General features: G+C 37.3%; 1 protein-coding gene across 3 annotated transcripts in view; it reads left to right on the top strand.

Annotated features, from left to right (window-relative positions):
• LOC112141702 (calcium-binding mitochondrial carrier protein SCaMC-2-B) overlaps nt 1–15,182 on the top strand; it is a 23,022-nt gene extending 7,840 nt beyond the window's left edge. For 2 of the 3 annotated variants that reach the window (XM_024264850.2, XM_024264852.2), the window contains exons 3-11: nt 486–573; nt 3,791–3,826; nt 4,092–4,203; nt 5,767–5,925; nt 6,024–6,176; nt 6,248–6,355; nt 7,793–7,960; nt 8,948–9,098; nt 11,556–15,182. In XM_024264850.2, coding sequence (XP_024120618.1) covers nt 486–573; nt 3,791–3,826; nt 4,092–4,203; nt 5,767–5,925; nt 6,024–6,176; nt 6,248–6,355; nt 7,793–7,960; nt 8,948–9,098; nt 11,556–11,740 — 1,160 coding nt within the window. In that variant the 3' untranslated portion in view covers nt 11,741–15,182. The remainder of the gene's footprint in view (nt 1–485; nt 574–3,790; nt 3,827–4,091; nt 4,204–5,766; nt 5,926–6,023; nt 6,177–6,247; nt 6,356–7,792; nt 7,961–8,947; nt 9,099–11,555) is intronic. The other variant, XM_024264851.2, reaches the window with a different exon arrangement.
• Nucleotides 15,183–16,999: the final 1,817 nt, after the last annotated feature.

Below are 16,999 nucleotides of genomic sequence, written 5' to 3'. Positions count from 1 at the left end.
CTAAAAAAAAAAAATCCTAAATTAGCCAAAATAGCTAGCATGCAGCCGAAATCTTAGCTAAACTCCAAACTAGCGTAAAGAACCTTAATTAATGTCAAAATAGTCCTAAAAGCTAGCATAATTCCATCATTACTTTCAACTTTACTACACTCTGACTCCATATGATATAAAGGAACGACTAATCGATTATTAAAGTAGTCGTTGACTTTTTTTAATGATCGATTAGTCGCCGATTAGTCGACTAATCATGGCAGCCCTAGCCTCTTGTTGCTGTATTCTTGTATTTCTCCCTGTTTCCTCATGTGATGTGCATGGATTCCTGCCTGCTTTGTGGATTTTTGTGTCCCTGGACTTTGTTTCCTCTTTCTGCAGCAGCGTGGGTCTGATAAAAGTCTTGTTTTCTGCAAGTCTTTTATTGGCAATAAAGAGGCTTTGTAAACATTGTTTTTACCTGGTGAAATAACTAATCAATCTATCTACTGCAGGTCAGATCGACTCACAAGAGATCATGCAGTCGCTGCGTGATCTGGGAGTGAATATTTCTGAGGAACAGGCCGAGCAGATCCTCAGGAGGTGAGGTATTTTCTACCTTTCAAAATAAAAGCTCATCAGTTTAAAACATTTGTATGGCATTTTGGTATGTCTAAACACAATTTATGATGTTAAATTGAAAGAAATCTAACCACTTTTTCCAGGCGGGAGTCTAAAAATATTTGTTTTAGATAGTTTTTGAAAACTTTCAGACCTCCTCAGATTTTTCTGCACTTTATTTTTAAATCCCTCGCATGCATCTACTGTGTTCTAGAAATCAGATTTTTCCTTTTCCTTTCTGGTTTTACTGGCTGCAGCTCATCATTTGCACAATTCACAGAATTTTTCATAAAAATTAAAAAAATCATTTTCTTTATGTTTTACTAATTTTGGTTTAGGTAACGCTTTTTTAAAGACATTTACTGCAGGATTTCAGTGTCTTATAATCCTATGTTGAAAATATACAATTCCTTTTAATTTTTATTTGTTGTATCAGTTAAAAGGTGGACAGGAATGTCACAAATGAGTGAAAATGCACAAAAAATTCCCCAAAAGTTGTGTGATAAGAACACAAATCATTCCCCAGTATATTTATTTCTGTATCTAAACACAGAACAATAACGGTCATGATTTTTTCTCCCACATTTTTTTTTATTACAGAATAAGTCATGACAACACAGCAACTTCATCCATACTATTTACATTTTCATTGTATAAATAAATTCCTTCAGTTGAAATTAAAAATCTGTTAGGTCTAGAATTTTAATATAAAACGCTCATGATTCTCATGATTTTGCAGTGCAGCTTTTTAGCACAAGTGAAGCTTTGAGTGTGCACGGATAAATTAAAATTTATGTTAGATTAAAGGTGAAACATTTGACTATTTGCTTGCAGCTTTTCTCTGAGAAGCTTTAGCTGCTTCCAGGTTTGTTCCACTCCGATGGAAATGTTGTTTTTAGGGTTTTTGACATTTTCTTGTGGAATTTTTGAGATGATAGATAACATATATGATAGACATTAAGTATTTCGGAGTATTTCTGTATTCAAATTGATGAGAATCAGGTGATTTAGATGAAAAAATGCTGTTTGAAAAAGATTGAGCTACCTGCTCAGCCTCATTGTGATGCATCCACCTGCAGACAAATAGATCCATGAACGTCTTTGCTTTCCTGGTCTGAGCTGGAATCTGGATCAAGACTGTATGAGTGGATAAACTCTGATATTACTCATTTTTGTTGCACCGCTAGTGTTAGGTTGGAATTATGAGAGAGTGTGAACAGAAAGCTCTCAGAAGGGTTGAAGAGGTTGCTTCTCACCAATGTTCCTACAACTCAGAGGTGAATTTTTAATGACGTCCTGCAGAAACTATGTCCAGAAAGCAACACGTTTTTAGATTTTGTCTAAATACTTCATAATTAAGATTAAACGGCCACAGAGAACACTTTGTCAAAAGATCAAAAGATGATCAGAGTGACTGGGCATGAATTCTCCAGAGTTCAAAGTGAGTCTAGATTTTGGAATTCGTGCAAATGCTGCCCTTGAAGCACAGCTTTGCTTTTGCATTTTGCTCATTTGCATTTGTCTTCAGTGGTTTGTAAATTCCTGATTCATTGTTTTGTCTAGTTCTAAAGTTCTGATGTCAGGAACAGAATAAACAGCTGTGTTACATTTGTCTTTAATATTTACTGCAGCATTCTGAGACACTTCTCATCACATGAAGACAGTAAATCACTACCTATTCTGCAGTGGTCAGACTTCACTCTAGGGGGCGCACTGACACAATTCACTTGGCTCTAAGTTAATAGGGGATTGGTGCATTAAAAATGTAAAAAAGAGTTGCTAGAGGTAATTAAATTTTGGTTAGTTTTCGTTTTAAGCAAAAATGAAAAAGCTAAAAGTTTTAAATCGTTTAATAAATGTAATTATTGTAAATGTCATAATGTAAATTATGTTAAATGTATTATTAATTAAATGCAATAATTAATTACATGTTGCTTTACCTCGGCGGTTCAGGTTTCCACGGTGTGCGTTAAAACAACTATTATCCCCCTTATACAATGGTCACTTGACAAATTTAAATATTTCAGATGAAGAAAATGAAGGAAAAATGTATCTGCCCTGTTTTTGTTCAAAGAATTGATTGTTGGATTCTTTTTATTTGTTCGTTTTTTGTTTTTTTGTTGTTCTTGTTCCAAAAAAAGAGCTGCTTTTTGTTATATAGAATGTACCTGGTTAAACATAGATAGTAATTAATCACAACAACTAAAAAGTGTGATTAATCGCGATCAATTTTTTTAAATCCAAAGACAGCACCAGTTCAAATTAAATGGTCTAAATGTTTGCGATTTCATATTGTGATTATTTACAGAATAAATGGTGAGAAAATACTGTGACAAAAGAAAAACAATGTTGCGATTAATCATGATTTATTTTTTTAATCAAAAGACATCACTTATTTAAAGTAAATGGTCTAAATGTCTGATTTCATATTTAGATTATTCACAGATAATAAGTGGTGAGCACACGCTGGGACAAAAAAAAACAAAACAATATTGGGATTAATTGCAATTAATTTTTTGAATTGATAGACAGCACTAATAAAAAATAAATGGTCTAAATGTTTGTGATTTCATACTATTATTTACAGATAATAAGTGGTGAGCAAACACTGACAGAAAAAAAACAACATTATTGCGATTATTCGCGATAATTTTTTTTTAATTGAAAGACATCACTAATTCAAATTAAATGGTTTAAATGTTTGTGATTTTATATTGAGATTATTCACAGATAGTAAGTGGTGAACAAACACTGTGACCAAAAAACAAAACAAAAATAAATTGTGATTAATCCCGATTAAAATTTGCGATTAATTAGTTAAATATTTGTAAGCGATTTCCGGCACTAAATTTATTTCTTTTCTGATTAGTTTAATCAATTTCTGTTTGTTTTATCTGATTTGGAAGCAATCAGAAACATTTATTGGTTTGTTTTATGTGTTTAGCTTCCATCAGCTTCAGAGTTCCATCACCAGACATTTCTGAACATTTCCAATCAAAGCCATTTTAAAGCTATTCAGCGATTCAGCTCCATCATTTCTCTCCAGATCCTCCTGGATCTGAACTCATCCTCATTTGAATGTGATTTCTGTTCACTGCTCTTTTGTCTCAGGCTTCCCATTTTAGGGTTTTGGCTCGTGTCATAGTTGTCTCTAATTTCTGTTTGTCTGTCTGTCCCCCTTTTCACTGTCTGGTCTCAGAATCAGGAAGGGCCAAATCTGGGCCCCTGTTCTGTCGTAAGTAGCAGTGTCTGCTTATTGCCGGTGTCTGATGCCGCGCCTGAAGCCTTCTGCTTGCTAAGATTCCTTTTGCTGGCTGCTTTTGAAAGTCAAAATAAAAAAGAAAGAAATTCTGTGTTTTGATTGTAAGACATAAAGAAGTCCGACTGTACCTGACGTATAAGGATGCCTTGAAAATACCCGTGTGTGCATGTGAGCGGCGTCTTGTGCTTGTCTAGTGTCTCTGTCCTGACGGGCCTCCGCTCTGCTCTGATGTCTGCAGCATGGACAAAAACGGAACCATGACCATTGACTGGGACGAGTGGCGGGATTACCACCTCCTGCATCCAGCAGACAACATCCCTGAGATCATCCTGTACTGGAGGCACTCCACGGTACGGCCGTCCATGCTGCTGCAGCTCTGAAACACAAGCAGTTTGAACAGGTCATCAGTGGAACAGGAGCACGTGTTCGTGGGCCACTGGGTTTGGGGTATAGTCCACATCATTTAAGTTTTAAGGAAAATTTAGTTCTTGTGGGCTAAAACTCCACTGAAAAAATAAATAATAATAAATAAAAAGTCTTAAGTGTTTGTCTTAGAAACAAGAAATTAGTCATTTGTTCCACCTAAAAGAAAACAAACCAGAAACTAATCAGTAACAAAAATGAAACTATTTCAGAAAATTACATTTTAATAGTTCATTTTTTGCAGATTTGTAACTGAATAATCTTAATCCTACAGACAGAAAAGTTTGCAGCACACAGAGCTCAGATCTCCCAGCTTCCATGAACACAGCCTTACTTTTACACAGTCAGTTTATAACTAGAATATCAATAAATATGAAAAATAATTCAGATTAGGAAATAGAATGACTGAGTAATAGCTGTTTATTTCTATAAAGAAGTCTATGGGATTTTAGCTTCTTGGAACCATCAGGTACTTCCTGTTTGGAATGCAAGGGGGAGGAGTCACTCAGTCCAGTTCTCATGTATAGTCAATGGTTTAGATCCATCCACATCCACATGTTATTGAACCACTGCTCCTAGTTTTCCAGACTAAACGGGACTCTCCTGCGTGTCACACGACACACTTGGCCCAGCAGAGTTGGTTTGGTTAATTGGATCAAACTTCTTCTCCATCTCAGTCTCAGCTTTTAATGCTCCTAATGCAATTACAGCTCTGGGACCCACACAGAGTAGAACAGGGGTCCACTTTTCTCACCCTTCACAGAATAACAAGCAGCTGTTTGTTCAAAAGCGTACCAAAACAACTGATGTGATCACTTCAGCAGCACTGCTCCAATCCTCGTGGACTTATTACATGCTAAAAGACAATGACAGAAATATACTTGATTTAAAAAAAAAGTAATTTATTGCAAATGTGTCTATCCCTCATTGGATTTTGTTTCTACTTTTTCAATAGATTTTTTATTTTATTTTTTTATGTACGTAAATAAATGAGGGACATGTTTGTGTCCTCTTAAAGCTGCAGGGTGGGGGGTGGCGGGGGGGGTCTCTGAGTGGCATCCATTGAGTGTATATGAGAACGGAACTGACTCCTCCCTCCATCTCTATCCCAAAAAAAATAGCGACTGAATTGGCATTATTTCACTGGAGCCTGAAAATAACCTGTTTTGAAGGGTGACATCCATTGACTGTATAAGAGACCTGGACTGAGCAAGTGTGACATCACCCATAATAAATGCCCAACTTCCAATTCGAACCAGTTTTACACATTATGCTGTTTATTTCTCTTTAGAAGTCTATGGGATTTTAGCTTCTTTGAACTGGCAGGTACTTCCTGTTTGGAACACCAGGCGGGAGGGGTCATTCAGTCCAGTTTTCATATACAGTGGTCTACAGCACTCCTGCTCAGACTGGTGGCGGCTGAGACGGCTGCTGGGGCTTCATATCGGAGACTGAAGACTTTGACTAAAAGCGTTCTGCTTCCTCCACAGATCCTGGATGTTGGAGAGAGCATCATCGTTCCTGACGAGTTCACAGCCGAGGAGAAGAAAACCGGCATGTGGTGGAGACACCTCGTGGCTGGAGGAGGAGCCGGCGCCGCATCCCGAACCTGCACGGCGCCACTAGACAGGCTGAAGGTGCTAATGCAGGTGAGGCCAGAAATAACCACAATTATGTTTTGTTTTTTTTAGGAGAAGGACGTGAACTTGATTTGTTACACTCTCAGTAACGTTTATCTGTCACCCAGGTCCACGCCTCGAGGAGCAACAGCATGCAGATTGTCGGAGGGTTTGGTCAGATGATCCGAGAGGGCGGCGTGAGGTCGCTTTGGCGAGGAAATGGTATCAATGTCATCAAAATCGCTCCCGAGTCTGCCATCAAGTTCATGGCCTACGAACAGGTGTGCTGATGCCTTCGCCGTCTCGTTGCTCTCGCATTCACCTTGAACTCAAACCGTGTGGTTTGTTGCAGATTAAAAGGCTCATTGGAAGTAACCAGGAGACTTTGGGCATAATGGAAAGATTCGTGGCAGGCTCGCTGGCCGGCGCCATCGCTCAGAGCAGCATCTACCCCATGGAGGTGAGGCGCCGCTGGACTCGAGCAGAATGAAGCTTCTGCAAGTCCTGTAAATCAGGGGTCCCCAAACTTTTTCCAATGAGGGCCACAGAACAGTTTTCTTCTCTGATGTGGGGGCGGGGTCAGTTTGTAGGCTAACAGAAAAAGTGCAGCAATCACAGCCTAAACAGAAACATTTACGATTTTCCAGAAAGCCACACATAGACAAATTTAAAATAATTCATTTATTTAATGTTCATAGAAAAAAAAATAATACCAAAACATTTTTAAAACTAGATATAAAGCATTACCTGCGATAATGCTAGTGTGAATGCTGTAAGCTAAATGTGGCCGCTGAAGATGCTAGTGACGATAGCTGAAAATGCTGAAATTGATAACTAAAAACATTGAACCTATTAGCTGAAAACGCCGAAGTAGATATCGAAATGGCAGAAGCTAATAGCTGAAAATGCTTAAGCTGATAGCTAGCTAAAATATTAGCGAAATGCCGAATTACCCTAAAAAATTTGAAACAAATTCTAAATCAGCCAATAGCGAGCATGTAGCTGAAATATTAGCCAAACTTCAAATACCGTAAAAAATGGAGAAAAAGCCTAAATTAGCCAAAATAGCTAACATGTAGCTGAAATATTAGCTAAAAGCCAAATTAGCCAAAAAATGGTAAGATGTGTAATTTAGCCAAAACAGCTAGCATAATACTATGATATTAGCTAAACTCCCAATTAGCCTAAATAACTAAAAAAGCCTACATTAGCCAAAAAAGCTAGCATGTAGCTGAAGTTTTAGCTAAATGCCAAATTAGGATAAAAATTATTGGTAAAATGTCCAATTTAGCCAAAACAGCTAGCTTCAGGCTAAAACATTAGTTATGCTCCAAATTAGCCTAAATAACTGAAAAAAGCCTAAATTAGCCAAAACAACTTGTGGCTAAAATTTTAGCTAAGCTCCAAAATAGCCTAGAAATCCTTAGTAACTGTCGAAAAAGCTAGCATAAAAAGAGCTGAATATTTTAATAGCTGAAAGAGCTGAAGAGCTTTAGACGTCCAAAAAAACATACGGAAGAAAAATTATAAGAATTAATAAAAAGTGAATCACTATTGAACCAATAAATAGTCTATCCTCTCCCATCACGGTTCAGACTGCAGAGGGGTGGAATAAAAAGTTCTACGTAGTTCTTGATCTGCGTTTCTGATAGTGTGTGGGGGGGCTGGGCCAAATGTGGAGGCGAGCCTAATCCGGCCCGCGGGCCGTAGTTTGGGGAGCCCAGCTGTAAATCATCTCCATCGTAATGTTAAGCTATACCAGAAATGAGAACAGGTCAGCTCTCCAGGGCAGAGGTAAATACGACAGATGTTTGAGCTTCAGAAGCACCAAACGAAAGACGTCCTCAGAATGTGGCTGGGGCGGTTTGTGAAGGATCAGCGTTTCCTGTTCTGACAGGTTCTGAAGACCCGGTTAGCCCTCAGAAGGACCGGCCAGTTTTCTGGGATCATGGATTGTGCCAAACACATCATCCAGAAGGAGGGCGTGGCTGCCTTCTACAAAGGTTACGTCCCCAACATGCTGGGGATCATCCCATACGCCGGCATCGACCTGGCCGTCTATGAGGTTCGTGGTTCTGCTCTCTTGTCGTCAGTGTGAGTCCTGTAACAGCCAAGCAAACCCTGACAAAGCCATCCTCCAGATTCAGACGTGTGGGAATTCTCAGGGACAAAACACATGTTCAAAAACTATACAACAACCATGCGAATGCAATCGGGTTTTCTCCAACAGTCCAAAAACATGATTCATAGGGTCATTGGTGACTCTAAGGGTGTATTCAGACCAGACACATTTGGTTCGCTTTAAGTGAATCAGAGTTCCTTTTTCCTGATAATCCGGAACAAAGGTTCTGTCTGAAACACCCAAGCAGAACCAGGAACCGCTCTCGGACACATCTTTGGAGGTGGTCTCGGTTTGTTTCCAATCGGACTGAGCTTCGGTTCGCTCTGAGATTCCTCAGTCTGAATACAGTTCGCTCTCAGACTAAAGTGGCCATCACAGCCAATGGTCACATGATGTGAACAGATTAGGAATGACGTGACCACTGAGCTGCGGACAAATTAAAATTGCAGTCCCATTAGTTGTCACCTAAATGTGGGAAATTTCAACCTTTAGGGGGCAGCACACAGACGATTTTGACTATAGTTCAAGAATGATACTATTTTATTTTAATTTGTCAAAAATGTGGTCATGACCAACAGTTTTATACAACAATTTATAGAGGTCAGCAGCCAAAAATAGTTGATTTACGGAGCTTTGCTGTGAGGATTTTACCTCAAAAGCAGATGATTTTTTATTATATCATTCTGAAGTTATTACATTTATTGTGGCTGTAACTCTTTTTTAAGGATTGACTATTTCACTTTTATATACTATTCACTTATAAAAAAGACGTTCAATCCTAAAATGGACTTCTACGTGTTCACATACCATCGTTTCCACGTGTCTCTGTTGTCAGAGACGTGGTCAAATGATGCAACTCCATGAAAACCCAGAGAAAATTAGATCGTTGTTGTAGAACAGTATTCCGTGAAGGCCTCTTTTCCCCCTCAGACCCTGAAGAACTCGTGGCTGCAGCGGTTTGCCACAGACAGCGCTGATCCTGGAGTCTTTGTGCTCTTGGCTTGTGGCACCACCTCCAGCACCTGTGGGCAGCTCGCCAGCTACCCCCTAGCCCTGGTCAGGACCCGCATGCAGGCTCAAGGTGGGTCACTGCAGAGCTTCACTGGAAAAATATAGAATTCAAGATGTTTTTCCATGTTACAGGTGAAAATATCTGCCAATAGAAGTAGTAGAATATGTAAGTTTTCTGAAAATGAGTTTGAATGTCCTGTTCCTTTAAAGGCCGACTCCGATAAAAATGGTGGTTTCAACATGTTCTTGTAGCATTTTTCTAAGGATGGAGGACACGTGTACAGACATTTTAAAATTCCATTTCTGAGTATTTCTTTATCAAATTGTTGTGAATCAGGATCAGATGAAAAAATGCAGTTTGAAAAAGATTTTAGTTACATAAAATCTACAATCTAGCTCTCTGCTCCGCTCCATTCTGATACATCCACTTACAGATAAATAGATCCATGAACGTCTTTGTTTTCCTCGTCTGAGCTGGAATCTGGGTCAAAACTGTACGAGTAGATAGTTTATTTTAGCTACTTATAACTAAAGACCACTGAGAATACCTAAAAAGATGATTGGAGTGGGACTTTAAGACAAAATTCAACCTTGACATCAGCTATAAACACTTCTATTGTTACATTCAGTGGAAATACGGCCTAAAACAATTCTGTATTGTTAAAAACAAGTTTTATATCTTTAACGAGGTAGTAGTATGCAGTAGGATCTCCCATCTGGGGGGTCCTGTGGTAACATATTCTGGGAACTTGAGAGGTGTGGACAGGTCCCTAAAATATCATTTTCCCACTTCAGTACAAAGCCAAATTTCTATTTTGCATCAATTTAGAGAATCGTTTTATTCTTTACCGTGGTGTGGGTATGAAGCATCATTGCAATTTGGTGCCGTCCCTAGGCAGCCGCCTAACTCACCTATGCCCATTCCGGCCCTGTGTGTGTGTGGGTGGGGGAAGGGGGTGCGGGCATTGTATGGCTTTTATGCATATTTTTTGTTTCTATTCAATTCGATTATATTTTTACGTAAAGCACTAGTAACACAAATTTGAAAAGTGCTTTACAAATAAAGTTTGATTTGATTTGATTTAAAGTAGGTACATTAATGTATATACATACATGCTTTTACTTTTTCTCCTAAAAAATATCCCAAGTCTAATACAACAGTCTAACTAACCTTATTTCTAGTCTGACTAAAACAAGACTATAATTTTAAGATACATTTGTCATTTAAGGAAGTTATGAATTAAAAACAGAAGTTTCATTGCAGATTTTTCTTAAAATGGGATGTTTTCAAGATCTTATGATATTTATTGCCTAAAAAAGTGACTAGTAAGTTAGTTTTGTCTGATATCAAGTGTTACAAGATACTTAAACTAGAAACTAGACAAAAATACTTGGTGATATTTTGTGTTTTGCAGTGAAAGCCTTTATTTCTACAAACTGTTTAGTTTCATTTAGACCAGGAGTGTCAAACTCAATCACACAGGGGACCAAAATCCAAAACACACCTTAGGTCATGGGCCCAACAGGATAAACATTTATTGAACACTCAAACTACATTTTCAAAACTTTAAAAACGTAGCTTTTTAACGTAATTATGAACTAGATATAAAGCATTACCTGCGATAATGCTAGTGTGAATGCTGTAAGCTGAATTTGGCTGCTGAAGATGCTGATACTGAAAGATGTTGAAATTGATCGCTGAAAACGCTGAAGCTGATAGCCAGCTAAAATATTAGCTAAATGCCAAATTAGTCTAACAAACTAAAAAAAACAAATAGGTTAGCCAAAACAGCTAGCGTGTCAATTAAAAAATATCTTATCTTCCAAATAGCAAATGTTAGCCTGACTCCAAAGAAGCCTAAACACTTTAAAAAAAAACTAAATTAGCCAAAACAGCTAGCATGTACCTGAAATATTAGCTAAACTCCAAAACAGCCTAAATTAGACAAAACAGCAAGGATGTAGCTGAAATGTTAACTAAATTCCAAAATTGCTAAAAAAAAAACAAACAAGCAAAAAAGGCTAAATTAGCCAAAACAGCTAGCATGTAGCTGAAATATTAGCTAAATGCCAAAGCAGCTAAAAAAAATCTTAGTAAGTTCCAAAATAGTCCAAACATCTAGCAGAATCCCAATTTTCAAAACTTTAAAACTGTAACTTTTTAGCATAAATATGAATAATAAAAAGGCAGGAATATTATTCCAGAATAAATCAACTTAAACCTTAAATAACTTTCAATATTTTACTCTCCATAAAAATATATTTTGTCAAATGTATACAAGTTAGAAATAAGCGCAAGATAACATTGTGTCATTAATAACAACAAAATAAAATGATCTGGAGGGCCGGATCCGGCCCCCGGACCCTGAATTTGACACTTGTGCATTAGACAGTTCCTCTTTCATGTTCTAGTCAGTTTTTAAGAGAAATCCACGTTGTTCCACCTTCACAGAGGAGCCGACAGTAACAGGGATCTTCATCAGGCGTTTGTTGGAGCTGCTCACCTGCAGATCTCTTGTCTCCTCAGCTTCTCTGGAGGGAGGTCCTCAGATGAGCATGACGGGGCTGTTCAGGCACATCGTTCGGACTGAGGGGGCGCTGGGACTTTACCGAGGCCTGGCCCCCAACTTCATGAAGGTCATTCCGTCTGTGAGCATCAGCTACGTGGTGTACGAGTACCTCAAGATTGCACTGGGAGTGCAGTCCAAGTGAGAACAGAAGCAGGACGTCGGGACGTCACCTTGATGGACGAGGATGGAGGGAAACGCAGAACTAAAAGCAAAGTGTCTGTTTGTTCTCTTACTTGAAGCATTTCAGTAGTGCCCCCTGAGTCTTATTCCAGCATGATAAAGTTTACATCAGCTCCTCCCGCCACAGTGGTTGGTGATTTGGAACGTCCAGCTTGCAGGTCTTGAATGCTTAACCCCAAACTGGATCAGAGCAACCTGCAGGTGAAACATGTGATCGTGTTTCACTCCATTGCTTTTTGTAACTGTGGCTTTCAATCAAACAGAAACGGGCAGCTAGAAGGGCTGAGGTGCTGCGTCGGGGGTCCACTGATGCTCCGGCAGCATCTCAGTGGAACACTGACTCCTCCTGAAGACTTGAAGGCAGCAGGACAGAGCTGCTCAGACAGAAGGAATGTTCCCTTTTTTTAATTGTAAGATTTGACACACTAATGCTTTAAAAAATAAGAAAGGCTTCAAATTTGCTGAGTAAAACCAAAGAGGAAAATCCTCTCAGCTTAACGGTTTGCTGTCAGATTGATGATCAACTTGATCATGATCTTCAGATCTCTGAGCTCCTGGATTTGCTGGGAAGGCCTGAATGTTTCCCTCTTTGACAGCGCTTTGATGAAGTTCAGTGGTCAACAATAAAGGGGGTACTTGATGTTCCCCCAGTTTTTTTCTTAGGATTTCTTAAGTAATACTAGTTTCATATTCTGTGTTGATGCTGCCTAAAACCCTGAAAAAGATCGGACGACTTTTTCACGTGTTTTGATGCCAAAGCTTTAAAGAGCTTTGGCATTTTTCTCTTAGCTCCTCCCACCACTCATAGATCCGTCCGTCACTCCGTCTGTCGTCCCGCCCACAGCGGGTTTGTTACTTGAGTTTTTGATCCTGGATGCTGTGGGATTGTTTTCGGTTACGCCTCATGTCTTTGATCCTGATCCTGATCCTGATCCTGCTGTCGATCCTGGCCCCGCGTCATCAGACGTGCCAGAGAACGAGCCATAATGACCATTTGATTGGGAGGAAATGCATGCTGGACTCGGCCTGATCAAAGATCAGGAGGTAACACAAACTAATACTCATTTTTTATTTTCCTTTGTACTTTTTGAAGTATTTTAAGTTATGTTTTATCACTCCTATAGGGTGTATGTTTAACATGTGTATATTTTGCTGACTGAGGTTCCTGCCTGTGTTTGCTAGAAAAAAACATTTAGATTTCTAAAGTTGATACTGGGCTAATGAATAAAAACATAGAAGCAAGATGCAATGGAATTCATTTGTCAGTATAAGGATATTTACCAATAAAAAAGCGTAAAAAAGCAAATAAATAAGGATTTAAAAACGTTTTTAGCTTCATAAAAACTCACTTAGTAGTTACCAGTCCTAAAGGATCTGCAGGATAAAGAGGTTCACTGCACACAAATGTTCTTTTAGATGTCGATCTATCATTCAGAGACACTTGAACTTATTTCCAGGTTTTGCTTTTAGGTTGATGCTAAATGAAGGTAAATTTAGAGTTAAAGTGGTTTGATACATATTTGCAAATCTAAGTTTCTGTAGATTTGCAGCATATTTTAAAGTGTGACCCATCTTAAGCTGTGATGTCTTCCCTTTGGGTCCACATTTATTCAGATACATGTTGTAGTTGTAGAGATATCCGACACTTCTGTCCATACGGTGACTGTCTGCAGGTATACGAGGTTTAGTTTGGGTCAAAAACTCATGAAATGTTTGGAAGAAGCTCTCCAGCAGAGATATTCTTTCATTTGGTCTTTTGGAGACTGAGCTGAGAACAACAAACAGACTAAAATCAACATCAAGACAGGACTGCATATGAAAGATTCAGAAAGTTTGATGAATTTCCAAACATTTTAAGAAACTCAAAAAACAAAATAATGTAAGTTTAAAAAACATGTTTCAGTTAATTGTTTTCTTAAAATAATAATTCTTGTTTTTTTGTTTGTTTTTTGCTTATTTAAAGAAAATTTTCCAATAGAGAAAGCATATTTGACTTATTTCTAAGGGGTCTGTTTTACACTGCACACTTCACTTTTCTCCTATCCAAATCTGTATGACGTACCTTTAAGCAAGGCACTAACTAAAATCCTACATCTGGAACAGCATAAGTACCGATAACTCTTCTTTTTCATATCTATAGACTAGTTTATCCTATTTTTTAACAAACGTGTTCAGATTGACAAAGACTAAGAAAGTGATCAGCTTTTGATAACTAAGGATAAAAAGAAAACTCGAAAACAGAATCTTAAGGTAGTAAAAAGACCCTTGTTGCAAGAAAAAATGTCTTATTTTTCTGTCTTGCAAGAAAAATTATCTTAAGGTAATTTTTCAATAGAAAAATAATCTTATTGAGAACATTTTTCAATAAAAATGTGATTTTATTTAGGACCTTTTTCAAAAGAAAATTATCTCATTAAGAACGTTTTTCAGTAGAAAAATGACCTTATTGAGATTATTTTCCATTAGAAAAACATGCTTATAAAATGCATTTTTTAATAGAAATTGGATCTTTTTTAGGGCGTTTTTCAATGGAAAAATTATCTTATCAAGAATTTTTTTTTCAAAAGGAATTTGATCTTATTTAGGACATTTTTCAATAGAAAATGATCTCACTAAGAAAGTTTTTCAATAAAAAAATATTTTCATTGAGATTGTTTTCCAATAGAAAAATATGCTTATTAAGAGCGTTTTTCAATAGAATTTGATCTTTCGTAGGACGTTTTTCCTTAGGAAAATTATCTTATTAAAGTTTGTTAATAAAAAATAATCTTTGTTTGAGCAAACATGTCATAGTGACTCGTATATTTTTCTTAAACTAAGAATTCACAGTCAGACCTTATTTTATTTTATTTTTGCTTATTTAAAGCAAATCTGCCAATAAGTCAGGAGTTTTAGAGGTATTTCTAAAAGGGCTTGTGTTTTGCAGTGCAGGATAAGGAGTTTGACCCTGTTGACGGCGTTACAATGCTATCCTGGTTTTATAGAATGATATCTGATCTCTGAGAGCTAAAACAAACACTTTTGCCATGAGGTTTGCTTTAAAACGGTTCCCACTTTCTTTGTTATTGTATTTATTTATTGCAAAGAGAAAGAAACAACACTGTGTGGTGAATTTGTAGTATTTTGGAGTGCTGAATGAGTTGCCTTTTAATTTTATATCAAAGAAACCTGCGATCACTTAATGCTTTTAGCTTCATAATTAAATCAACATGTTTGTTTGTTAATCCAGTAAGGAAAGCTATAGAAACAGGATGAGTGCAAACATTTCTTTAAAGCATTAAAACGTTTTCATCTAAAGATCTAATTTGTGTTTTAGTTATTTGCTGCTGAGCTGTTCCTCTGGCAGACAGAATGTGCTGTTATCAACATGCTATCAAACAAATAAAATATTTTCCAGTACCTGACCCACTTTTGTCTTTGTGTTTACAAAAATCTGCCTGACGAGCTTGTGTCTGTTGGACCTCCTGGTTCAAACTCATCAATAAAAATCCATCACATCTGAAGTTAAAACTCATTTATTTTTACATTTTTAACTAAAAAACTTTGATGGATTTTTCAGGTTTAATCAAACTTTTCACAGTCTGCCTCTCTCTGAAAAACTTTATTTAAACCCTAGTTAGAACGTTTACTTTCAGCTGCAGGTTTCTCATCATCTCTTTAAGAATGTGTCCTATACCACAAAACAAACCGCTGCGTCATCCTTCTGCTCATTTGTCTCCAGCATTGTCCCAAATCCAGATGTTTGGAAAATCTTTCTTCCTTAAAATAAAGACTGGTTTTCATTTGTTTTGTGTTGTTGTTCTAGAGAATTTTAGATATTAAGACATTTCTGGTTCTTCACTGAACAGGAGAACCTCCTTTCCTAAACAACAAACTCCCGCAAATTTCTGCTGAGTCAGCAGTTCTGCTGCTATAATCTGATTCAAATCCACAATTTATATAAACCTAATACCACTGTTAACAGAAAATTGTATTTGTAAATCAAGAAATACTTTATTTACAATGTACCTCTGAAATTGTTTACATAATCAACATCGTTTTACATGTTTAATGTGGTGAATACATTCATTTTTTTCCTTTGAAAACCATTTTTTAGTGTTAAACATTTTATAAAACTAAGGTTTTCTGAAGACAAGCAGAAGAGGACAGAATGAGTTACGCAACTTGCTTATAACATCACTTTCTCCTGAACAGTTTGTTCAAGATAAAGTCTTATCAGCTGATAGCGTTTCACTCTTCCTCACCCAGAAGACGCCAATAAACACTCTTGTCCTATCACCCCTTAATCTGAGGTAAGATTGTGAGAAATAAGTCAACATTAAAGAGAAACTTGAGTTCTGAGGATGAAAACTCGTGTGTGACATCGAGTAGTGCCTGCTGTAGGTGATAAAGAGCAGAAACAAAGTGCTGGGACTACCTCTGTCTATAGAAGGTCATGTGCATTACCTCATCCAAGAGGCCACAAGGATGAAAAACGTCTCTGCCAGATGTATTTAGGTTGGGGTCCGTACCTGTAGGAGCACACATTCCCTCCCTGCCATCCAAGCACTTTTTGATGAGAATGTTCTGAGGCTTAAATGTTTGTTTTCCTAAAAAAAAAATGTTGATAAGTCTGTATTTTTTTTTACATTTGTTCTAATAAAACAAACGTTTTGTTGGTTTGATTTTGCTGGATAGTGTGTCTTTTAATCTCTTAACCCTCATTAGATACTCAGGCAGTCCAAGCTGACACCTGATCAGCAGCTTTTGTCTGTTTTTCTCTTGCACACAGCCATTGATGCAGTCAACTTGCGTGGTTATTGGAAGCTGTAGAACTTTGTATGGGTACAAAAAATATATTTTTCTTCATGTAAGTATTTTTTTTTGTAAGGCTATGGCTTCAGACACGCAACATGCTACTGTGTTTTTTATTGCTTTTCTCCTCTTTGTCAATGTGTGGCTGGTTTGGCAGTTGTCTTTGGCATAGGAGTATTTATTGTTTTTTTGATTAAGTTTTTGATGGGTCTCATTTGGATATTTTAATCAAGTCACCGTATGTTTTTTTTATTTTAATTAACTTGTCTGTGGAAATCCGCTCCGCTTTTATTTTGAAGTATTTTTGAACCGGAAGTTGACGACGGTCATTTTTATTTTTGTCGTGGACTTTATTTTTAAATTTCACTATAAAATATGTTTCGACATAATTTTAGAATTGTAAATTTGAACATTTAATAATTTTGAC

This window comes from Oryzias melastigma, unplaced genomic scaffold (genome assembly GCF_002922805.2).
Source record: "Oryzias melastigma strain HK-1 unplaced genomic scaffold, ASM292280v2 sc00345, whole genome shotgun sequence".
NCBI lineage: Eukaryota > Metazoa > Chordata > Actinopteri > Beloniformes > Adrianichthyidae > Oryzias > Oryzias melastigma.
The sequence above is the reverse complement of the archived record's forward strand: the minus strand, read 5'-3'. Positions and strand labels throughout refer to the sequence as shown.